The sequence below is a fragment of the Sprattus sprattus genome (assembly GCF_963457725.1).
Source record: "Sprattus sprattus genome assembly, chromosome: 6".
NCBI lineage: Eukaryota > Metazoa > Chordata > Actinopteri > Clupeiformes > Clupeidae > Sprattus > Sprattus sprattus.
Genome location: NC_137925.1, coordinates 17,336,874 through 17,361,837, shown reverse-complemented (window position 1 = coordinate 17,361,837; position 24,964 = coordinate 17,336,874). Strand labels below are relative to the sequence as shown.

Here is a 24,964-nt window from a genome sequence, read left to right as displayed (position 1 = left end):
CTTGCCAGTGGAAAACATATTTCAACAAGCAGAACAAATGTGTCTTTCCCTGTCAAAACGCCCACAACATATAACAAAAAAGTAAGGAATCAAATCATGATATTACATTCTCTAAGTGTGTGTGCTTGATAAATGAGAGAGAAAGAGAGAGAGAGAGAGAGAGTTATTATTTCAGAGAGTTATTATCATCATTATAAATAAAAAACATGCACACTGAAGTAAATAGGTTTCATTTCACACCTTTACAGTTAGGGGGAAATGTGGTAAATATTATACTACCGGCTCACCTGTTGACTCTCAAAAGTCCAGGCGTCGTCGGGTAAAGACGCGTCTAACACGCTGATCATGTTCCTAAAATCAAGAGTGCTGCTGGGTTTAATGAGGGTGAAATCACTGAACTCCGACAGGGGAGAGAGACAGGACCTGAAGGACTGGCTGTGAGATAACATGTCCCCTCCCAGCACCTCCACATATTCAATAGGCCCGTCTGTGTTCAGCTGGAGCTGGAGGTTTCTGTTGGGATTTTTGTAATCATCGGAGTCCATGCGTCTCAAACAGCAGGCAGAACTACGTCTGGCACTTCTAGTGCATTTCACCACTAAGATTAGACAGGTAACCAAAGACAGCACTGACACGGAGGCTAGTGATAAAATCAAATAAAAGGCGATTTGTCCGTTTTTCCTGATAGGCTCTGGATCTTTTTGCCGGAGGTCTAGCACGGACTCGTGGAACCCGTCTTCTAACAGTATGGATACTGTGGCAGTAGCAGACTGGGCCGGAACCCCGTTGTCTCTAATCTCCACCAGTAGTCTCTGAGAGGAGTCATCCTGCTCTGAAATAGCACGTTTAGTCCTCACCTCTCCTGTGTAAACATTCACACTGAAGAGAGACACATCTGTAGCTTCTGCCAACTTGTAAGAGATCCACGCGTTGTGGCCTGAATCAGCATCAACTGCCGTCACCTTGGTAACGAGGTGGCCTGCTTTAGCCGAGCGGGGCATCCCCTGGTGAGAGAGCGAGCCCATGGCTGCAGAGGGGTATATGACAGCAGGTGCATTGTCATTTTGATCCAGAATGAAAACATGGACGGTAACGTTGCTGTTCAGAGATGGATTGCCGTGATCTGACGCCTGCACGTTAATTTGAAATGCTTTCAAATTCTCATAGTCAAAAGAGTGCATGCTATAGATGCTGCCGTTATCAGAGTTAATATATATATAGGAAGAGGTCGGTACATCATTTACTTTAGAGTCAAGGACAGAATATGAGATTTTGGCATTTTCCCCCGTGTCTAAATCAGCAGCAGAAACTGACGTTATAATTCTTCCCGCTGCAGAATTTTCTTTCACATATACTGTATATAGGGACTGAGTGAAAACGGGAGGGTTGTCATTAACGTCTTGGATACCAAACACAAGCGATTTCTGGGTTGTGAGAGGGGGAGAGCCCGAATCTGTGGCACTGATCTCAACTTTATATTCCATGTGCTTTTCACGGTCAAGCAGAGAACTAGTTACCAATTCATAATGGTTCTCAAAAGACTGTTTTAAAGTAAAAGGTACATCACCTAAAACCCGAAGACTGACTTTACCGTTGTCACTAGAGTCTAAATCCCGCGTACTTATAAATCCCACAACTGTCCCCACTGGCGAGTTTTCCAGCACTGAATTAGACAACGACTTAAGTGCGATTTCTGGTGCGTTATCGTTTACGTCCAAAACACTGATCTGTACACTGCTATGGCCCCTCATTTCTGGACTGCCTTTATCTTTGGAGACCAAATCAATTGAATATAATGCAACACGTTCATAGTCCAATTTCCCATTTAATGTAATAAGTCCTGTATCAGAATGTAAGTGAAACATATCTAATATGCTTTCTGGGGTTTGATCTCCGAAGAAATACTGAATTTCTCCGTTTGGACCTTCATCTAAATCCGTGGCTTTCAATCTGATAACAACGGTGCCAGATGTTACATTTTCCAGAACAGATGCATCATATGTTTGTTTATCAAACTGTGGCGTGTTGTCGTTATTATCCAAAACTTTAACAGTAATCTGGACAGTCCCCGTTTTTACAGGATTACCCCCATCGGCAGCAGTCAGGACCAACTTGTGAGTCGACTGCTTTTCTCTGTCTAAGGCTTTAGACATTACAAGCTCTGGTAACTTCCTGCCATCTTTTAAAATCTTTGTGTTAACTGAGAAATATTCGTTACTGTTAAGAGTGTAAGACCGCAAAGCATTGCTGCCTACATCAGGGTCATGTGCACTCTCCAATGGAAAGCGCGATCCAGATGCCGTATGCTCCGCCATAGTCAGAACAAGTTCTTTGGTTCCGAAGCTCGGAGCATTGTCATTAATATCTTGAATTTCCACTACGACTCTGTGTAGCTGCAAGGGTGCTTCGGCAATAACTTCAATAGGAAGCACACAAGTGGCGCTTTTACCACACAGTTCCTCGCGGTCTATTCTTTCGTTAACGACAAGCTCTCCTTTCCCTACATCTACCCTGAAATACTGCTTACCAGCCTCGGCGGAGACGCGCAGTTTACGGTTTGATATTTCAGCCAAAGTCAAGCCCAAGTCTTTGCCCATATTTCCAACAATTGACCCCCTTGCAGATTCCTCCGGGATTGTATAACGAATTTGTCCGTATGTGACATTCCATGACAGAAAAATGCAAAGCAAGCTGAGGGTCTCCACCTTGAATAGTGAGACTGCGGTCCCGGCTTTCATGTCAACAGATAAATAAACACAAACAGTCACGCCTGAATATTATATCATGCCATTCGAACAATGGATTGTACAAAGATAAAAAAGCCGTAGATCCACAGCAGTGATGGTAGTCCCTTTGTCATCATCCCAGTTCTAAGCATCACAGACTGGATACTAAGACTGTAGAGACTAGATCACTCTGAGCGGAGTAGCTTTCTATTGGTGCGCTCCACATCATGGAGTGCGCCAATAACAGCACGGATCTGAATTAAAGATACATGCGGGCTCATGCAGGGATGGGGTGGGCTTCTCCCTGTCTGTGACTGTATGTTGTGGTTGTTTATTGAAAATACAACACAGTTATTGAAGCATGTCAAATAACATAAAGATCAGGAAATGAAAGCTCCACACACATACAGCAAATGACACCACATCAAGTATATAGTAGCAGAAAAAAGTGTGGAGAAAAGTATGAGTGAGTGAGAGAGAGAGAGCGAGTGAGAGAGGGAGACAGAGAGACAGAGAGAGAGAGAAGTGGGGGGAGGCGGGGTGGGGTTGAATAGGCAGTGAGCAGCAGGCAGCAGAAAGTAATTGTCGCTGTCCACGTTGGAAGTGCTGAAATCAAGAACACGATCAAAGCAGTTTTGAGTGGGCTAAATAGGCCAAGGCTAATAAAACACTTCCTGATAAGACCACCAAACACACACCACATTAACATTATTAGTGGCCCCAGTTCTATCATATTATGTGCTGCTCACCTGTTGACTCTCAAAAGTCCAGGCGTTGTCGGGCAAAGACGCATCTAACACGCTGATCATGTCCCTAAAATCAAGAGTGCTGCTGGGTTTAATGAAGGTGAAATCACTGAACTCCGACAGGGGGGAGAGACAGGACCTGAAGGACTGGCTGTGAGATAACATGTCCCCTCCCAGCACCTCCACATATTCAATAGGCCCGTCTGTGTTCAGCTGGAGCTGAAGGTTTCTGTTTTTGAAGTCATCAGAGCGCATGCGTCTCATGCAGCAGGTGGAACGACCTGTGGTGTTTCTCGCACATCGCACAAGAAGAATAAAAAACGTAACCATAGAAAGAACTGACACCGACGCCAAGGAAACCATTAGATAAAAGTTGATTTTTTCACTGTTCATGCTGGGCTCCAATGTTTTCTGTTGAAGATCTAAAATGGGTTCGTGAATCCCGTCCTCTAACAGAATGGCTACTGTAGCGGTAGTGGACTGGGCCGGATCGCCATTGTCTCTGATTTCTATAAGCAACATCTGAGAGGAGTCATCTTCCTCTGAAACAGCGCGTCTAGTCCTCACCTCTCCTGTGTAAACGTTCACACTGAAGAGAGACGCATCTGTAGCCTCGGTCAGCTTATAACAGATCCAGGCGTTGTGGCCTGAGTCAGCGTCAACTGCCGTCACCTTTGTAATGAGGTGGCCCGCTTTAGTGGCGCGGGACATCTTCTGGTGAGAGAGTGAACCCGTGGCCAAGGATGGGTATATAACAGTGGGTATATTGTCATTTTCATCTACAATAAAAACTAGAACTGTGGCATTGCCGTGTAGAGACGGGGAGCCGTGGTCTGATGCCTGCACTTGAATTTGAAACACATTCCGCTTCTCATAATCAAAGGAGTGCATGCTGTATACACTACCGTTCTCCGAATTAATGTAAACATACGAGGAAACGGACATGTCTTTCACCTTAGAGTCTATAATGGAGTATGATATCTTAGCATTTTCATTTTGGTCTTTATCAGTGGCAGACACGGAACATATAATTTTTCCTGCTACCATATTTTCCTTAATATACACTGAATATACAGACTGTGAGAAAACAGGTGCGTTGTCATTCACGTCTGAAATATGAAAGGAAATAATTTTCTCACTTGATAATGCAGGTGATCCGGCATCACTTGCTCGCACTACCACATTATATGATGCGTATCTCTCACGATCAAGGGCTTTGCTAGTCACCAATGCATAATGATTTGAAATTGAGGGGCTTAATTTGAATGGAGAATCGGGAGTAACATATAGATTGACTTTTCCATTCTCTCCCGAATCTGCATCTTTTGCGCTTAAAAGTGCCACAACAGTCCCCATAGCTGCGTCTTCTGGCACTGTGTTTGTTAAAGATGTAACAACGACTTCCGGTACGTTGTCATTTATATCAACAACATGAACCTGCACGCTACACTGTCCTTCCATTTCGGGGCTGCCCTTGTCTTTAGCAACAATATCAAATTTAAGCACACTCGTCTGTTCATAGTCAAGCTTTGCTTTCAATGTAATGGCTCCGCTCTGAGGATTAATGTCAAACAATGCAAAGACTAATTCCTGCGTTTGGTCACCAAAGAAGTATTCAATTTCGCCATTTGGCCCCTCGTCCATATCTATGGCTATAACTGTTAATACTTCTGTTCCAACGGGAGTGTTTTCTGTTGCAGTTACTTCATAAAACGACCTCTCAAACTGAGGCACGTTGTCATTGATGTCAGTTACTATAACACTTATTTCAGAGGTGCCAGATCGTGGTGGACTTCCACCGTCCACAGCCGTGAGGACAAGCTTATGGACAGACTGTGTTTCACGGTCCAAAGGTTTTTCTAAGACCAGTTCAGGTATTTTTGTCCCATCCTTATGATTTTTCACATTTAATTTGAAATTGTCATTTTTACTAATACTGTACGACCGCACTGAGTTCGGAGGCACATCAGGGTCCTGTGCGTTTTCAAGAGGAAATGTTGCACCTGGATTTCTAGACTCGGCTATCTTCAATATTCGGTCTTTAGTGAGAAAATCAGGCGAGTTGTCATTGATATCTTGTATTTCAATCTCAACACGATACAACTGCAAAGGACTCTCTATCAAGACCTCCAAAGGTAAAAGACACGGCACGGTGGGTCCACATAGTGTCTCTCTGTCTATTTTGTCATTCACAACTAACTCTCCCTTCCTTAAATCCACACTGAAATACTGCTTACCGGCCTCTGAAGTTATTCGTAAATTGCGATTGTAAATTTGAGAAATGTCCAGTCCTAGGTCCTTGGCTATATAACCAACAACAGAGCCTTCTTTTAATTCCTCCGGGATGGTGTAACGAATCTGACCGTGCAGTGTATTCCACAACAGAGAGAAAACACAGCACCAGAGCACCACAAACACATCGCATCTACTCCTTGTCATTTCTGTGTTAAGAGTCGACTTTGCCTTTACAAAGTTCTCTACGGAAAAGACAATCAACGTAACAATGATCCCTGCGCATATTCTACTGTGACGGAATCACTGTTGAGCACTGCCTCATAATTATGAGCTCAACACATATTGTAGGGTTAAAGAGCTGCAGCACAGAAAGAAGTAGATCTGTTTGTATATTTCGGCAGTCTATTGGCCAAAAGCATCCCAGCACTCACAGCCAATAACAGATCCGAATTCCATTAAAGATACAGCTCCAAGCTTATACGTCTCTCTCTCTCTCTCTCTCTCTCACACACACACACTCTTTCTCTCGCTCTCTCTGCATTTCTCTTTCACACGTGCACGTCATCAAAATAAGGACCAAAGATAGCGTACTGTGCTTTTGTGCAACAACAACAAAATAGCAACATTAAATCACCACCACTATCACTAATACACATAATAATAATTGCAATAATAACAATAATAGTTATAATGATAATAATAATAACGATGATGATAATTGCTTAGTTTTGTATTACAGCTGTTTTAAAAACCATAACGCATATTCGCAGACATACAGGCTACCGTGAGAATAGACCAACAATGGTTTGGGGAAGAATCTGTTAATTCATTTAAATTGCCAAGTTATCTAAATTATCCTGTCATATACTTTTTTTGAATCCGATGTGGGATTCAACGTCCAGAGTTCTTTGGTGCCGCCATGTGGAGCATGTGGTAAACCGCAGTCTATACTCTAATCACAGCGCCCCGTGAGGCAGACACGGAGAACCGGATGCTTGTGAATGTCGGTATTCAGGTCTGTAGGACAGCAGAGCGAGAGAGGGAGGGGGACTCCTACGTCAAGCTCTTAAAGGCACGGCTGTATAAGAAACGCTAAAACACAGACGACACGGAAACATAAAACAGAACGGACCACAAGGAAGATCATTTTGTTGCTGTGATATTTACTTAATCACCCTAGAAGACAAACAACCACATGAGATAGACAACATTTCGCTATACTTGTTTTGCTGATCGCATCCAATCAGAGATCAATCCCTACGCGAATCTGCCTAGTAACATGGGCGTCTGCGATGTCGCCAGCCTAGTGGTACAAATGCTATGGATGTTTATGGCATTGATGATGATGGTTCAATGCCTTATATTGATTTGGTCAATATTTCAGTGAACACATTTTCTGATTCTTTAAAATTAAAAAAACGAGTTGCAAAGACCGCAAAAAAGAGAGGGCAAGACAGTGAAACGTTAAAGACATAAAAGCGAGCGAGTGAGGGAGGGCGGGCTGCGCACGCACGGAGACAGTGCACGAGTGAATGTATTAAAGAGCCATTTCAGCACCACGCGGGCGGACAGCGCCCCACAGGCGGTGAGCTCGTGTGACTGCACGCTGGTGAGGGCGGGGTGCTGCAGAGCAGAGCCACAAAGACCTTCCGGAACAACAAATCAGCGAACAAAACACCCCCCATTCTCACACACGCAGAAAGAATAACAACATCAAGGCTTTGTCTCTGCGGAGTGTAGTACATGAAGCAGCAAGCACATGGGCTGCAATAAGCTACTAATTCATATACTCGGTCACATAAATGCCAAACTATATTATTAGACAAAAAGACGAACATCCCAACATAAACAACCTCCATGTGTCATAATTATAAATGTATGAAACTTAATCACAGGGCTTCAAGTTATGGTCAAATTGCATGGATCTTGTTAATACATCAGATACCATACAAGTTATGGTCAAATTCCATGGATCTTGTTAATACATCAGATACCATACAAGTTATGGTCAAATTTAGTGGATTTTGATAAGACATCACCACTGAAACTGCAATAGCATTTATTATTGTATAGTCTTTTACTGAATATAGCATATACGATTTGACAGTATGCTTTAAGACTCAATGTTTCTGTGATGTTACCTTTCTGAATAAAACATATGGTTTGGTCAGGGCTATTTCAGTGATTATCTGCATTCTCTGATTCCCAAACTGAATGTATGGTTGGGATTATACCACTTCGCTGTATACCAAGATCTTTAAAATCCTTTGTATATGAAGAGCATTTAGCCAAAAAGCCCTCCAACGAGATACAGCAAATTAAACCTATAGAAAAGTTTCCAACCTTTCAACAGTTCCACATTACACAGTTCCACATACAAATGTATTTACCAGTTCTTATGTAAGAAAGGATTTGAAAATCATTCTGTTGCAGGTCAAAACATTCAAAGTAGAGTCTAATCACACAACTAGAGAACATGTGAAGAGGCCTTGGCCAATATCTTTCTCTCCCAAAGCTGTTGTTTTGACGGCCCATGTTTTCCTGTAACCAATACAATCTTGTCCTTGGTCAAGATAACCACAGGCTTTACACGTGAGCCAATATCTTGTCTACAAAGTGTGGCTATTAAATACCAATGAGACTGTGACCAATGAGACTGTGCTCGCATAACTTGTATATACTCATGATAACATTCTCGTTATTTAATAGCCACACCTCATATACGTAACAGTAAATACCAAATGAGTGTTGGCTAAAAGGTAGGAGCAGTTTTTACAACAGCTTTGTAAGATGACACTTTGGCCAGTAAATTCTACAGCTCAGCCATCATTGCTTCCTATTCACACAGACAAAAGTCTGTAGGCGGTGGGACGACTTAGTGAGGTTTTTGAAAAGGAACGTTGCTTACCTTATGTAGAGACACACAGGAATCAGGTGAGACAGACAGGAGTCACATGGGGAGCAGGCAGCAGCATGGAGAAAAAAGAGGGGAGAGACAAAATGGAGAACACGTTTAGAATGTGGTTCAAGACACACACTGGGCAATCTTCCGCAATCCACGGAGCTGATACTTACCATGGGTACCTAGAAAAGAATTCAGTGGTTACAGTGCTGGTACTTATGACTCATGCAATACTGCATGCAAATGTATTGTTTAGACAAAAGGTATGTCTATGTTTTCCAAGACATCCAACTGACAGTATGATCATACTGTATATACTGTGGTTGTCTCCCAAAGGATTAGGGAATTACATTTGAGTGGAATAACACAATAATCACACTATAAGGAAATACTTCCAAAGTGATATATAGTATATCAGAGATATGTTTGGAGGGAAAAGAAAGAGAAACAAAAAAAGGGAGAGTGAGGGGGGAAAGAGAGAGATGCAAGGAAGGCTTTGACACATTTGGTGATATATTATAGCAACATCAAACGTCATATCTGTGTCAGCCCTTGTATGCAGAGGATTCACAAAAGAGAGTATACACTCACTCCAAAGTAAATATGTAGGAAGAGGACCGTGGACAGAACAAGAGGATACAAAAGGTTCTATTTGCGTCACAAGTCAATGAAAAACTACATCCCCCATGGACCTTTGTGTCCTAGGCTATTCTGGGCTGGCTCTTTAAAGCAAAGAGCTGCAGTGTTGCAACGAATCCTCTGCAGAGGAAGGAGGGGGACCTATAAGATGGAAGCAGAAGGGGGCTGCAAGCGATGCCCAGGGATAGACTATGCTTTATTCATGAGTCAGTGTCAAAAGAGGGAAGAAAAACAAGCAGATAGAAAAAGAGAGAGAGAGAAAGAGAGAGATTGTCTTATGCATGTGCTCATAGGTATGTGATGCTTGAATGTTTGTTGATGAAATTATGCAGTATAAGATAAACATAAAGCATTTCACCATTTCACTATTTAATCAAATAGGAAAATGTTCAGCAAATATGAAACGAGAGAATAAGACACTGTCTGAGATGCACTGCTGATCACGTGTGTGTACACATCAAAGTATGAGCTGAATTGAGGCTCAAAGGTGCCCCAGAAGCTTTCACAAATGCAGGACTGATTCTAAAGATGCTACTGAATATTTGGCCAACACAGTGAAATTAATGGCAATAAAAAAAATGGCACCACCCATGCCTGCAAAGATAGGATGTTTCTCTGTTCTCCTTCACAAACCCTTCCCCCACCACATGGACCCAAATATGGCACGAACCCAGCAGAGCAGAGTCCACTTCAGGGGTGCTTTCACACTCTTGACACAGTGCAAGTGTATTCTGTACCTTGCCCTGCACCCCTTACTGCCCCCCTGTGGACTCAGCAATGGTATAGTCCTGACAATGAGTCAGCTTGTTGCTGTGGCAACACATCCCATCCAGTTCAGGAGAGCTTGCAGTAAAAAAAAAAAAAATGCTAGCAGGCTGAAAGATGAGTACAGGCAGAAACAGGATGTGAAAAGGGTGATGATCTGTGAGAATTCAGTGAGACAGAGGTCCACACTATAAAACAATGCCATACACCAACAGTGAAAGAATGAATATGTAAGGCAATATAGGGCTATACATATACACAACAAGGACTATAAACTATATTTATCTTTAGAAGTCATACGCCATAATAAAGAACTAAAAGAATCAAAGAGCAATGATCCATTTGCAACATTTCTCATGCAATGATGTCCTCATACAGTGTTCCATTTGCTCTAAATGCACAGGCGGAACAGAGCACAAAGACTGACTGCAGAGGGGTGCAGCTGGAGAGGGGGGAGGGGAGAGACAGCGAGGCAGAGGGAGAGAAAGGAGGGATGAGAAGTCTGCTGCCTATGAGAGAAGACTGCCTGGAAACTGTGTGAGTGTGTGATTGTGTGATTGTGTGTGTGTGTGTGTGTCAGTTTTGTACAGACAGATGCTACACCTGTTCTTCCATAAACCTTGACGGAAACCCTTGAAGCCTTGAGTGGGGGAGATAACGGGAGTGTCCGTCCACATGGCTTTGTGTCAGTCCTGTGTGGGTGTGTGTGAACGGAGGCTGTGCTGTCCCACTGGCCTCATTAAGCCCAGGGTAATCTCCTCAGGATCAGCCTGCGGCAGAAGCCAGTCGGGTGAAATACACAGCACACGCAAATGAGTTATTTTTTCTCTATCTTTTCCTCTCTCTGTATGTGCATAAGGATCCAGAAGAGAGTAGTCATGTCATCCTCACACACCCACCCCTGAATTAAAGACTGACCCACTCTGATGATCCAGACACAGCAGGCTGAGAGGGACACCTCCCTAAACCTGAAAGAGGGCACAACCAGCAGGTCCACCAAAGCAGATGAGCAGTAATGGTGTTATGATACTATATAACCCCAACAAACCTTTTATTTATCTAAATGCCAATGGTGAAAAAGGCGTGGTAGAGCCAAAGCTTCTCCGACATACGCTAAATCCTCAGGGTCATGTGTGGACAAAGGTCTGGACCCATATTCAGTGTTACGCACAGAGCCACCCTCAGAGAGCAAATGAGAGAAGACAAGCTCGTCAAAACATGAACCGAGGACAGCACTAATGCTATTAGGTTAATGGCATTCAGTCTTTATGTCAAGCCAGAGCACCAGGGCCTCTTACGAAGAGTAATCTGTAGCCCTCTACTTCCAGAGCAAAGTGGAAGCACTTGTCACTTCTAACACAATTGTTCATGGACAAAAACTATACGCACACACTTTGAATAGGGCAGTCTGTATGATATTGACTGTGAGTTCTCTTGCAGGATTGAGAATGACCTTAAGATGGTTTTGTGTAGGACCCTCACAGCTTTGCTTTCTGGTGTGATGACTCATGTACACACAGTCTTGTTAACGCAAACTAGCCTTGACTTGAGAGAACTACCCTCAAGGGGTTGAGAGTACTCACATCGTTATGAACAGTGCCTGAGATCTGTGAGGGTAAGAAGGATGCCATTAGACACAAGATGAGCACAGGACTTGAATACGTAAGCAGTCAAATCGGGGTACGTCACAGTGTGACATGGGCGGCTCAATATCTAATCAAAGATCAAATCACACAGAGGAAAATCATTTAGGGATTACCATATGTACAGCTGCACTCCAGACTAATGACATCCTGTTTAGATTCTACGCAGATAGGAAACACACACACACACACACACACACACACACATACACACACATACACACACACACACAACAAGCACTGTGCCAAAGTCAGGCACCCCTTACTCAACAGCTGTTAACCATCAAAGCAGTAAGCAAATGGGTGGGAAGGAAGTAAACAACAATAATTGCAAACAACAAGGATTCAGGCTACGTATGACTGTATTGAAGAACCCACAACCCAGTGCTTTCCCATGGGTCCAAGATGGCCACCGAAGCATATGCACAGTCAGTTACAGCCATCGCTGTACCAGAGGGACCAAAGGAATTTCTAGGAATGGCATCCAGCAGAGATGGATGCTTAAAGGCAGGGTGATTTATGACGCATGATAAAAGCAGGGCCGCTAATGAGTCTAAGAACCTGAGATTATCCATAAAAGCACGAGCAAAGTGAACCCAGATGTGCGAGAGATTAACACGCGGAGCGCAGAGCTTCAGTCACAACACACAGATGCTCAAGGCCGTGATGTGAACATGTATGTTTTCATCTTAACCATTTTATCTTGTACATAAATGGAAAAAGAATCAAGCGTATGTCCACTGCTGGACCCATCCACACAATAAAGACTAATAGTGATACATTACTCTTGTCCCACATAGCCTGAGAATGTGCGGCACTACCTACCGGAGACTTTTAATTGAGCAACATATGAAGGCCATATGGGGCCCACTTCCTCCCACACTGTAAAACAGGGAAACCTTCAGGGTCTGGGAGCGGTAATGGCCCCTCTTAATCTGTGCTTGCGGTGAACAGAGAGGGAAGCAGAGAGAGTTTATGAGGTCGCGCCACACAAAGTAAACAAGTCCCGCATGTAGAGACGGAGCCGGGTCTCCTGGAGACAGGTGTGCTGTGAGAAATGTTCTTATTTTTCTCTAGCTCTTTGCTTTGTCATGTCAGTTTGTTTTGTTTTGGACAGAGGCCAGTCTGGTTTTGACATTAAGGCACGACTTGCTGTTGACTTCATCATGCCAGTGCATGTCAGTCCTTCAGCACTTTAAAATGTGACGCGCAGGATCCAAAATGGCAGCATAAGATAGCAAATGACCTTGGGAGTTTGTGTGTGTGTCCATATAGCAATCTGAATACAAAATCAACAACACGTGGCAATATATGTATATTTACATGCTCCTGTCCATCAGCTACCATTGCCTCCTATGTCTTTCTTTCCTCTGTCCACCACAGTTCTGTTATGAAACCATCATCCACAATCTACCCGTGGCCACCTCCCTCACCATGATTCTCACTCTCCCTCAGCACCACCCCCCCCCCTCCCCCCCCCCCCACCCTTGCATCTGAATGGCCAGGCAGCAGTGTGTGTGTGTGTGTGTGTGTGTGTGTGTGTGTGTGTGTGTGCGCGCGCGCGCGCGCGTGTGTGTGTGTGTGTGTGTGTGTGTGTGTGTGTGTGTGTGTGTGTGTGTGTGTGTGTGTGTGTGTGTGTGTGTGTGTGTGTGTGTGTGTGTGTGTGTGTGTGTGTGTGTGTGTGTGTGCGTGCGTGTGTGAGGAAGAGAAAGAGAGAGATGGCAAAGTGGGTCAGTGAATAAATAGCGCCCAGAGAGTGTCTGAGCGAGGCCGACAGCGCGCTTCCACTCTGCATCCCCACAGCACTGCCATAATAAAGCTCCCCTCCCCTCATCGGCTGCATCCTCTTTCCTCCACCCTCTTGTCCCTCTCCTCCTTCACCATCAACAGCCTTTCCTACTTTCCTCTCCCCCTAGATGCTGCAGAGCCCTCAATCAGAGACCATTTTCAGGCCTTACACTCTCCTTTGCTCCTCAGTTGGCCTCCTTTCATCCCCCGCTCTCCACTTCTGCAGTGTACTCTATGGGCCTGAACTTAAAGAATGGTGTCCTGTTAGGGACACACACACTGTAATGAAAGACACTCAGTATTTGGTAGCCTGCAGTGGTGCACACCTTTGTCAAGACTATGGGAAAGACCAATGACCGCAAGGAAAACATCCAGCCTAAACAACACAATTATTTGCAAGATGAAGAACTCAAAATACATATCTGCCAAGGTTTCTAAGGCTGGTGAGGATCAAACTCTCTGCTATACATGGCTTCAGACCTGACAAATGGCTTACAGGAAAAAAAATACTATGAGTGGTGAATTTGATAATGTCTCTTGAATGTACGGTTAAGAATGGAGGCAAACTTAGAGAAAGCCACAGCACTACATTGCAACGCCACTGCCCACTCCCAGTCCCAGACTCTCTCACACTCCATTTCACATGTTGTAATGGCACTGTCACAAGGAAAGACAGCCTAAGATGTAAATGGAACAATTTCTTGAACCTATGCAGGTTAAATGGGCCCTGGATCTAACTGTAAGAGTATCTAAAAGAACCAAATGATGTCGACTGTCAATATGTCCCTGAAAACCAGAATGATTTGAATGGCAATGGTTACACAGAATTCTTACAGCAATGATCCTGTACTCTCACCTCCAGGCAATCAATAGGATCCTCCATTGGCTTGCTCTGCCTTGGCACTGTCCTTGTGCCACTGAGGTCGACACTAAGGACACTCTGACTGCAAGGCCTGACAAACTTCAGATCACTCTTTCTGGAGTCAGTTGTTCCACACAGTTCATAATTGTACATATGCTTTAATGTTCCTGTACCTCCCACGTCTGCATAAAGAGGTGGGTAGTATGGAATAACTGGTAGATTTCCGTTGGACTTACAAAACATCCGCTCACGTCTCCATCTGTAGCACTTCACCGACAGTATGGCTATTATGGACACGATGAAGAGAAATGACACTACAGCCAAAGCCAAAACCAGATAAAATGTCAGGTTATCGTTGTATTCTTTGTCTTGCGTAAAATCACCGAACTCTGAGAGTACTTCAGGGAAGCTGTCCGCTAACGCCACGTTAACATTGACTGTAGCAGAGCGAGAGGGCTGTCCGTTGTCCTCCACTACAATAGTGAGTTTCTGTTTCACTGCATCCTTGTCAGTGACTTGGCGAATAGTTCTTACTTCTCCATTCTGTGCGCCAATTTCAAACAGCGCTCTGTCGGTGGATTTCAGAAGTTTATAAGACAGCCAGGCATTCTGTCCAGAGTCCACATCTATAGCCACCACTTTAGTGACCAGATAGCCCACATCTGCTGAACGAGGCACAATTTCAGCTACTAGAGAACCTCCAGACTGTACTGGGTACAAGATCTGAGGTGCGTTGTCATTCTGATCTTGAATAAAAACATTTACTGTCACATTACTGCTTAAAGGAGGAGATCCACCATCTTGTGCCTTCACGTTTATGCTAAAAGATTTAACCTGTTCATAGTCGAATGTTTTCGTTGCGTATATCACTCCACTTTCTGAGTTAATAGACACTAAAGATGATACAGGTGAGCCTTTAAAATCACTGTCCCCTATAAAGTAAGATATGCGCGCATTTGGACCCAGATCTGCGTCACTAGCTTTCAGTGATAATATAGACAAAGACGGTGAGTTATTCTCCATTATGAAGGCGCTGTATGCTTCATGCTCAAATATAGGAGCGTGGTCATTAATGTCTGCTATCTTAACCGATAATGTCTTCGAGCTAGACAGAGGGGGACTACCACCGTCTTTTGCGGTTACTGTTATGTTAAACTCGGATATATGTTCTCTGTCTAAATCTGAGTCAGTCACAAGGCTGTAGTAGTCGGTCATAGATGATTTGATTTTAAATGGGAGGCTACTGTCAATCGTGCATATTACTCTACCGTTTTCTTCAGAATCGTCGTCTTGGACGTTTATCATGGCGACAACAGTTCCCGGTGGTGCGTTCTCAGCCAGGATATTTGAATAGGACATCAAGGCCATTGTGGGTGCATTGTCATTCACATCGGTTACTTCAATAATTACTTCTGCTGAATCTGATAACCCTCCACGATCTTTAGCTTGGACACTACATTCGTGAATGGGAGATTTTTCAAAATCTAGGTCGCCAATCAATCGTATTTCACCTGTGGAGGCATTTATGGAGAATAGCTTATTTATGGAAGCCCCTGCGTGTTCAAAATAATACTGAATGCGAGCGTAAGATTCGGTGTCAGCATCTGTAGCATTTACAGTTATCAACAATGTCCCTTTCGCTGCATTTTCAGGCACAGATATTTTATAAGAGTCTTGAGCAAAAACGGGTGCGTTGTCGTTAGCATCAAGAATAATTATGTGAATTTTCACAGTACCGGATCGTTTTGGGTTGCCCCCATCTACAGCAGTGAGGGTTAAGTACATATGCTCTTGCTTCTCTCTGTCAAGGGGTGTTTGCAACACAAGTTCAACATTTTTACCACTACCTAATCGGATCTGTTTCTTAAGTGTGAAGTGATCAGTCGGATGGACAGAATAGCTTTGTAGACTATTTATTCCGACATCTGGATCGACTGCGCTTTCAAGAGTAAAACGCGCACCGGGTGTGGCTGACTCACTTATTTCTATCTCTATCTCATTCTTCGGAAACGCAGGGCTGTTGTCATTCACATCTAATATTTCCACTGTAACACGATAAAGCTCGATGGGGTTCTCAAGAATGACCTCGAAGCTGAAGCTGCACGCAGACATTGCGCCGGCACATAGTAACTCACGGTCGATTCTCTCCTTTATGACAATATGTCCTCTCTCACGGTCTAGGTCCACGTATTCACGGCCACTCTTTGAGAAAATCTGCGCTTTCCCAGTGATCAGTCGTTTGGCATCCAAACCCAAGTCCTTTGCAATATCCCCAACAAAGGATCCAGGAGCCATCTCCTCCGGGACAGAATAGCGAACCTGTCCGGCTACCCCTCCAAAATAGAGGGTAATCAGAGCAAAGACTGACGTCCATACGAACCCGCGACGTTCCTTTCTCATTCTGACGTGCAAAAGATAAAGTTAATAAATGGTACTAGTATTCATTTGAGGTAAAAATCCACAGTGCTGCTGAAGACGCCTGTCCAGTGATCAGCATGACATCCGACAATGGACTCATAAAACGAATAAAATAATACATTTGCCATGCGCAAATGGCTAGGAGTGGGAGGTACTTCTTTCATGCCGTTAACATTTCCCCCTCTGACCAACAGCGACACATAGAGTTCAAAGAAACCATACACAGAAGAAACAGTATTACTGTTATTTAGTAGAGATGAATTGAGGGGCTGTCAGTTCGTCAACGGAGGTCATAGTCATACTCATAGACCACACAGGCATAAACATTTCACTGATACAAGTGTGAGATCTGATGTCGAGTGGTAGCACCAATACAAAAAAAGCCATTGGGGCTTTTGAAGATTTGATAATACATCCAATACATTAATTTAAGGAGGGGTGTAATACACAATACAACAAAGAATAAATTACACTTTGGGTTATTCAAGCTTACATGACTCTAGGCTCACCTGAATCTCTGCATCTCCATCTGTGCGCATGCTATCTGGCATGCGAGAATGGGTCTGTGCGACACTAGTGTCCAGACTGAGAATGCTCTGGCTGCAAGGTCTGATGTATTTCAGATCACTCTTTCTGGAGTCAGCCGTTCCGCACATATCATAATTATAGACTTGCTTTAAAGTTCCTGTGCCCCCTACATCTGCGTAAAGAGGTGGATAGTAGGGAATAACTGGCAGATTTCCGTTGGATTTATAAAACATTCTCTCACGTCTCCATCTGTAACATTTCACTGACAGTATGGCTATGATGGAAACAATGAAGAGAAATGAGACTACAGTCAATGCCAAAACTAGATAAAATGTCAGGTTGTCGTTGTATTCTTTGTCGTGCGTAAAATCACTGAACTCCGACAGCACTTCAGGGAAGCTGTCCGCCACTGCCACGTTAACATTGACTGTAGCTGAGCGAGAGGGCTGTCCATTATCCTCCACAATGACAGTGAGCTTTTGTTTCACAGCATCTTTGTCAGTGACTTGACGTACAGTCCTTATTTCTCCATTCTGCGCACCAACTTCAAATAAAGCCCTGTCTGTCGCCTTTTGGAGTTTGTATGTCAACCAAGCATTCTGTCCCGAGTCCACATCAACAGCCACCACTTTCGTAACGAGATAGCCCACATCTGCTGAACGAGGAACCATTTCGGCCACCAGAGAGCCACTACTTTGTACTGGATACAAAACCTGAGGTGCATTGTCATTTCGGTCCTGAATAATTATTTTCACTGTCACATTGCTGCTCAAGGGTGGAGAGCCTCCATCCTGCGCTCTGACGCATATGTGGAATTCCTTTATTTGCTCATAATCAAGAGAACGTAGAGCAATAATTGCTCCACTCTCTGCGTTTACTGAAACATACTCCACAGGGGACATTCCATTTAAAGATGCGCCATCAAGAAAATAGGATATCCGTGCGTTGTTGCCAGAGTCTTTATCGCTGGCTGTAACGGCAAATATGGACAGGCCAGGTGAGTTATTCTCCGTAATAAATGCCACATATGACTGCTGGTGAAAATAAGGGGCGTTGTCATTGACATCCGACATTTGAACTGTCACAGTTTTGTTTGCTGAAAAAGAAGGCGAACCTTCATCCGTAGCTGTGATAGTTATGTTGTATTCGGATACCTTTTCCCGATCTAAAACACCGTCAGTAACCAAATTGTAAAAATTAGGGGAAGGCGACTGAATGCGAAATGGTGAATTTTGATTAATGGTGCATTTGACCTGTCCGTTCTTTCCAGAATCCAAATCTTTGACATTAAACATTGCAATAACAGTCTCTGGAGCGGAGTCTTCGGAGATAGGAGTGGAGAATGACATTATACTTATAACTGGGGCATTATCGTTAACATCAATCATTTCTATTAAGACTTTACTTGTGTCTGTCAACCCTCCTGTATCTACTGCCTCAATGTTAAGCTCATATTGTTTAAATTTCTCGAAATCTAAAACACCGTTGACGGTAATGTCACCAGTATTTGGGTCGATTTTGTAGAGGTCTACCGCTTTACCAGTATTCTGAGAGAAAGAATATGTGATCTCCCCATTCGTTCCCTGGTCCATGTCAGTTGCACTCACTTTAACTACGACAGTGCCCTTCACTGCATTTTCTGACAGTGATACTTTATAAACAGCTTCACTAAATATGGGTGGGTTATCATTAGCATCTAAAACAGTAACCGTGATCTTGACGGTGCCTGATTTCTGTGGGCTGCCGCCATCAAATGCTGTTAAAATCAGTTTATGTTCTTCCTGCTTTTCTCTGTCGAGTGGCGTTTTTAAGACCATCTCCACATATTTAGCACCATCCTGACGAGATATTGTTTTCAGTGCAAAATTATCTGAGGGATGAAGCGTGTACGTCTGAAGCGTGTTCAAGCCTACATCGGGATCATGCGCGCTATCGAGAGAATGTTTCGCACCGGTGACGGCCAATTCAGTTGTCTGAAAATGAATCTCCTTCCTGGGAAAACTAGGAGCGTTGTCATTAATATCTAATATTTCTACATCTACACGATGCAACTGCATCGGATTATCCAAAATAATCTGAAAATGTAAAGAGCAGGGAGAAGCCTGTGCGCACAGGTCTTCTCTATCTATTCTCTCTTTCACAACCAGCGTCCCTTTATCCGCATTCAGACCGATATACTCACGACTGTCCTCAGTAAAGATGCGAGCTCTACCAGATTTCAGTCTCTTAATATCCAAGCCAAGATCCTGAGCAATGTTTCCCACTAGCGAGCCCTTTGCCATCTCTTCGGGAATAGAATAGCGGACCTGTCCATGCACCACTTCTGCGACACAAAGAAAGAGGAGGAGAAGCTGCCATTTCCAAACCGTAACGACGGAGTTGAAGCGACAAAATCTTCCCATACTGTATCCACGATATGGGAAACACAATATCCAGGCTCCCCAGCTACCGAATTTCGTCAGACTGAAGAGATATCCCACGGCTGTGTAACTGAAATAGTAATTTCTGGTCTAGTGGTAGGTGACGTTTGACGACTGAGCGCCCATTGCCAAAATGATGTTTCCTTGTGAGGGTGGACCTATGAAATAACGTTTCAAAACGAACTCAAACTGATCAACAGCGGCACTTGGAGTCTGTATTATATACTGCACTAGAAATATCTGATGATGATCTGATGAAAGAATACAACTGTGTATGGGTTTGTGTTTTGTTTAAAGGAAAAATCAGAATGAATATGTATACACTGCATTCACACACGATGGAATACACGTTAAAATATAGGCTAAGTAAAGAAACAATGCAGGTGGTACTAGACACCTATATTTGGTAGGACTCAATTGAGCTCACCTGGTTGTCTGTACCATCGGTATTTGTTACATCCGTTCGCGCATGCGGCAGAGTAAGTGTTCCGGTGGAGTCCAGACTCATCATACTTTGACTAGGTCTGTTATATTTCAGGTCACTTTTTCTGGAGTCGGTTGTTCTGCACACCTCATAGTTGTATACATGCTGTAGAGTACCCGTCCCCCCTACGTCTGCGTAAAGTGGTGGATAATATGGAATAACCGGGAGATTTCCATTTGATTTATAGCACATCCGTTCACGTCTCCATCTATAACATTTCACTGACAGTATAGCTATGATGGATACAATAAAGAGAAATGAAACCACAGCCAGGGCCAAGACCAGGTAAAAGGTGAGATTGTCATTGTACTCCTTGTCATGCGTAAAGTCACTGAATTCAGACAGCGCGTCAGGGAAGCTGTCTGCCAAAGCAACGTTAACATTGACTGTAGCTGAGCGAGAGGGCTGTCCGTTGTCCTCCACTATTACAGCGAGCTTCTGCTTCACGGCATCTTTATCAGTCACTTGTCTGATAGTTCTTATTTCTCCATTCTGTGCGCCCACTTCAAACAGAGCTCTGTCTGTCGCTTTCTGAAGTCTATAAGAGAGCCAAGAATTCTGTCCAGAGTCAACGTCAACAGCCACCACCTTAGAGACAAGGTAGCCCACATCTGCTGAGCGAGGCACTATTTCAGCCACCAGTGAGCCACTGGTCTGTATTGGGTACAGTATCTGTGGTGCATTGTCATTCTGATCTTGAATGAGTATTTTAAGCGTCATATTGCTACTGAGCGGCGGAGAGCCTCCGTCTTGCGCTTTTACGCATACATGGAATTCTTTTATTTGCTCATAATCAAAAGACCGAACAGCAGTAATCTTCCCACTTTCTGCATTTACAGACACATAATCAGCAGGCGAATTTCCGTTGAAAGAGAGATCCTCAAGAAAATAGGATACTCGTGCATTGTTTCCAGAGTCTTTATCGCTGGCTGTAACAGCAAAAATTGACAATCCGGGTGAGTTATTTTCCATAACATATGCTGTGTATGACTGTTGTTGAAAAACAGGGGCATTGTCATTGACGTCTGATATTTTCAGCGTCATAGTCATATTCGTGGAGAAAGACGGTGATCCGGCATCTGTAGCTGTAATCGTTATGATATATTCAGCCACCTTTTCGCGATTTAAGACCTGGTCAGTGACCAGGCTGTAAAAATTATTGGATGTTGGTATTATTCGAAAGGGCAAGTCTCGGTCAATTGAGCATTTCACTTGTCCATTTTTCCCAGAGTCAACATCTTTGACATTAAACATAGCGATCACAGTCTCTGGAGCGGAGTCTTCGGGAATAGGACTGGAGAATGAAATTACATTAACAACAGGGGCATTGTCATTTACATCTGCAACCTCTATCGACACTTTACTGGTATCTGTTAACCCTCCATTATCAATGGCTTCAACATTCAATTCATACTGTCTTGTTTTTTCGAAATCTAAGACTCCCTTTACGACAATGTCTCCAGAATTTGAGTCAATACTGAAAAGATCTAAAGCTTTACCAGAACTCTTAGAAAATGAGTATGCAATGTCACTGTTCGTGCTTTGGTCCTTATCAGATGCACTTACTTTCAGAATAACGGTCCCCTGTGATACATTTTCCGCCAGAGAAACTCGATAAACACTCTCGCTGAATATTGGTGCGTTATCGTTAGCATCCAAAACTATTACATTTATTTTTACTGTGCCTGATTTCTGTGGGCTTCCCCCATCTAGTGCAGTTAAAACCAAGTTATGCTGCTCTTGTTTCTCTCTGTCGAGTGCAGTTTGTAAAATCATTTCAACATATTTTGAGCCGTCTTGGCGAGATACTGTCTTCAATGAGAAGTGATCAGATGGGTGTAAATTGTATGTCTGAAGCGTATTCAAACCCACATCAGGATCGTGTGCACTATCTAGAGAATACCTAGACCCTGGAACAGCCGATTCGCTAATTTGAAAATCAATTTCTTTCCTCAAAAAACTAGGGGCATTGTCATTAATATCTAGTATTTCTACATCTACACGATGTAACTCCATAGGATTATCCAGAATAATCTGGAAATGTAAAGAGCAGGGAGTGACTTGGGCACACAGCTCCTCTCTGTCTATTTTCTCTTTAACAACCAGCGTCCCTTTATCCGCGTTCAGACCGATATACTCACGGCTGTCCTCGGTAAAGATCCGAGCTCTACCAGATTTCAGTCTTTTAATATCCAAGCCAAGATCCTGGGCGATATTTCCCACAAGAGAACCCTTTGCCATTTCCTCGGGAACAGAATAACGAACCTGGCCGCGCACAACCATTTCCATGCAGAGAAAAATCACAAGAAGCCGCGTCTGCCATGCCCTGATCAGTCTGTAAGCATCGCCCCAACAAAGGCTCCCCATGATGCAACCACACTGGAGAACAAAATGACGCAAAATAAATGTCGAAATTCCTCTGAATCCTCCTTAAGATCACAAATATCCGGGCACAGTATATCCAATTGTGCGTAGCAAGGGCGATGTATGTTTTACTGACAGGAACTAATGTGACCGTGTAGGCTACTGCTAAAAAATGATGTCAGACAGTGTAGGTGGACCTACGCTTATGGTGTTTCAACCGAAATGAACCTGACCAACAGCGGCACTTAGAGACCATATGTAATACTGCTGGGGCAATATAAATGAACATACCGTTTAAATAACCTTAATATAGGCGTATAATAAACAAGCCATGATTATCTACATGCATGTTGTAACAACCAGTGAATGGGTGTAACACACTGCAGTGTACTATAATCGTAAGTTCATTCTCATCAATGTTACAGGTAAGGGGCATCAACAAAAGGACTTATCTAAACATCAAACAATACAACATGAAATAAATAAAACAGAAAGCTTAGCTCAGAAACCTCAGAAAAATCGTTTGATTGGCCTAAATAACCTGTCTCACCTTGTTGTCAGTACCATCAAAATGATTTAACTCCCTCTGCGCGTGCTTGAGTGTCTGCGTTTCACTAGTATCCAAACTTATGATACTTTGATCACAAGGTCCGCTGTATTTCAGATCACTTTTTCTGGAGTCCGTCGTTCTGTAGCCATCGTAATTGTAAACATGCTGTAGAGTACCCGTGCCACCTACGTCTCCGTAAAGTGGTGGATAATATGGAATAACCGGGAGATTCCCGTTGGATTTATAAAAAACCTGCTCACGTCTCCATCTGTAACATTTCACTGACAGTATGGCTATGATGGAGACGATGAAAAGAAATGAAACCACAGCTAAGGCCAACACGAGATAAAAAGTCAAATTGTCACTGTACTCTTTGTCGTGCGTAAAGTCGGAGAATTCCGACAGCACTTCAGGAAAGCTGTCCGCCAGTGCCACGTTAACATTAACTGTAGCTGAGCGAGAGGGATGTCCGTTGTCCTCCACCACAACAATAAGCTTTTGTTTCACAGCATCTTTATCAGTCACTTGTCGAACAGTCCGTATTTCTCCATTCTGAGCGCCCATTTCAAATAAAGCTCTGTCTGTTCCCTTCAGGAGTTTATATGAGAGCCAGGCATTCTGTCCAGAGTCCACATCTATAGCCACCACTTTAGTGACCAGATAGCCCACATCTGCTGAACGAGGCACAATCTCAGTGACAAGAGAGCCACTAGAATGAACTGGATAGAGAATCTGAGGCGTGTTGTCATTCTGGTCCTGAATAATTATTTTTACACTCGTGTTACTACTGAGGGGTGGCGAGCCTCCATCTTGCGCTTTTACGCGGATGTTGAGCTCCTTTATTTGCTCATAATCAAAAGAGCGAGCTGCAATGATCATTCCACTTTCCGCATTTACAGAGATGTAGTCTGATGCAGATATTCCATTGACAGGAAGATCATCAAGAAAGTATGATACTCTTGCATTATTACCCTGATCTTTATCTTTGGCTTCAACGGCAAAAATGGTCACTCCTGGTGAATTATTCTCCTTAATGTATGATGTGTACGATTGTTGTTGAAAAAAGGGGGCATTATCATTGACGTCAGATATTTTCAGTGTTATAGTTTTATTTGAAGACAAAGGGGGGAAGCCCTCGTCTATGGCCGTTATTGTTATGTTATACTCTGACACCTTCTCACGATCTAAAACCTGATCAGTTAACAAACTATAAAAATTAGAAGAAGATGACGTGATTCTGAATGGTAAATCTCGATTTACTAAACATTTCACCTGTCCATTTTTCCCTGAATCTACGTCTTTTATGTTCAGCATCGCTATAACTGTCTCGGGGCTGGAATCTTCAGGGATAGGGCTAGAAAAAGATATTACACTTATAACTGGAGCATTGTCATTGACGTCAGTGAGTTCAATGATGACTTTACACATATCTGTTAAACCGCCTTTGTCTACTGCCTCTAAATTCAGTTGAAACTGTTTCGATTTTTCAAAGTCTAAGTCGCCAGTGACCGTGATATCACCGCTACTGGGATCAACTTTAAAAAGATTCATAGCGCTACCTGTGCTTTTAGAAAACACATACGTCACTTCTCCATTCGTTCCTTGGTCTTGATCGGTCGCTGTCACTCTGACTACTACTGTGCCAAAGTCAGAATGTTCAGGTAATATAGATCTATACACAGACTGGCTGAATACAGGCGCGTTGTCGTTTGCATCCAATACTACGACATTTATCTTAACAGTTCCAGATTTCTGCGGATTACCGCCATCAAATGCTGTCAATATTAATTTGTGTTCTTCGTGTTTCTCCCTGTCGAGTGGCGTTTGTAAAACCATCTCTACGTATTTTGACCCATCGTTATTAGACATTGTTTTCAAGGCGAAATGGTCTGAT

General features: G+C 43.4%; 5 protein-coding genes across 5 annotated transcripts; all 5 read right to left on the bottom strand.

The window, feature by feature from the left end:
- Nucleotides 1–275: 275 nt before the first annotated feature.
- Nucleotides 276–2,738, bottom strand: LOC308367054 (protocadherin gamma-C5-like; the record flags this gene model as incomplete). The annotated part of the gene is made up of 1 exon (XM_080840877.1): nt 276–2,738. The coding sequence occupies one exon, from the start codon at nt 2,736–2,738 to the stop codon at nt 276–278; it is 2,463 nt and encodes an 820-aa protein (XP_080697003.1).
- A 722-nt stretch (nt 2,739–3,460) lies between these two features.
- LOC308367053 (protocadherin gamma-C5-like) lies at nt 3,461–5,911 on the bottom strand (the record flags this gene model as incomplete). Its single annotated transcript, XM_080840876.1, has 1 exon — nt 3,461–5,911. The coding sequence occupies one exon, from the start codon at nt 5,909–5,911 to the stop codon at nt 3,461–3,463; it is 2,451 nt and encodes an 816-aa protein (XP_080697002.1).
- A 963-nt stretch (nt 5,912–6,874) lies between these two features.
- Nucleotides 6,875–19,534, bottom strand: LOC308367052 (protocadherin gamma-A4-like; the record flags this gene model as incomplete). Its single annotated transcript, XM_080840875.1, has 5 exons — nt 6,875–6,883; nt 7,265–7,330; nt 14,301–15,404; nt 18,341–18,573; nt 19,435–19,534. The coding sequence occupies 5 exons, from the start codon at nt 19,532–19,534 to the stop codon at nt 6,875–6,877; spliced, it is 1,512 nt and encodes a 503-aa protein (XP_080697001.1).
- LOC308366525 (protocadherin gamma-A3-like) lies at nt 17,388–18,325 on the bottom strand (the record flags this gene model as incomplete). The annotated part of the gene is given in 2 exon segments (XM_080840243.1): nt 17,388–17,413; nt 17,416–18,325. Coding segments are annotated over 2 exon segments (936 nt in total).
- Nucleotides 19,535–20,069: 535 nt separating the features above from the next.
- On the bottom strand, nt 20,070–24,906 carry LOC308367051 (protocadherin gamma-A4-like; the record flags this gene model as incomplete). The annotated part of the gene is made up of 4 exons (XM_080840874.1): nt 20,070–20,983; nt 23,955–24,261; nt 24,343–24,410; nt 24,834–24,906. The coding sequence occupies 4 exons, from the start codon at nt 24,904–24,906 to the stop codon at nt 20,070–20,072; spliced, it is 1,362 nt and encodes a 453-aa protein (XP_080697000.1).
- Between the last annotated feature and the right edge of the window lie 58 nt (nt 24,907–24,964).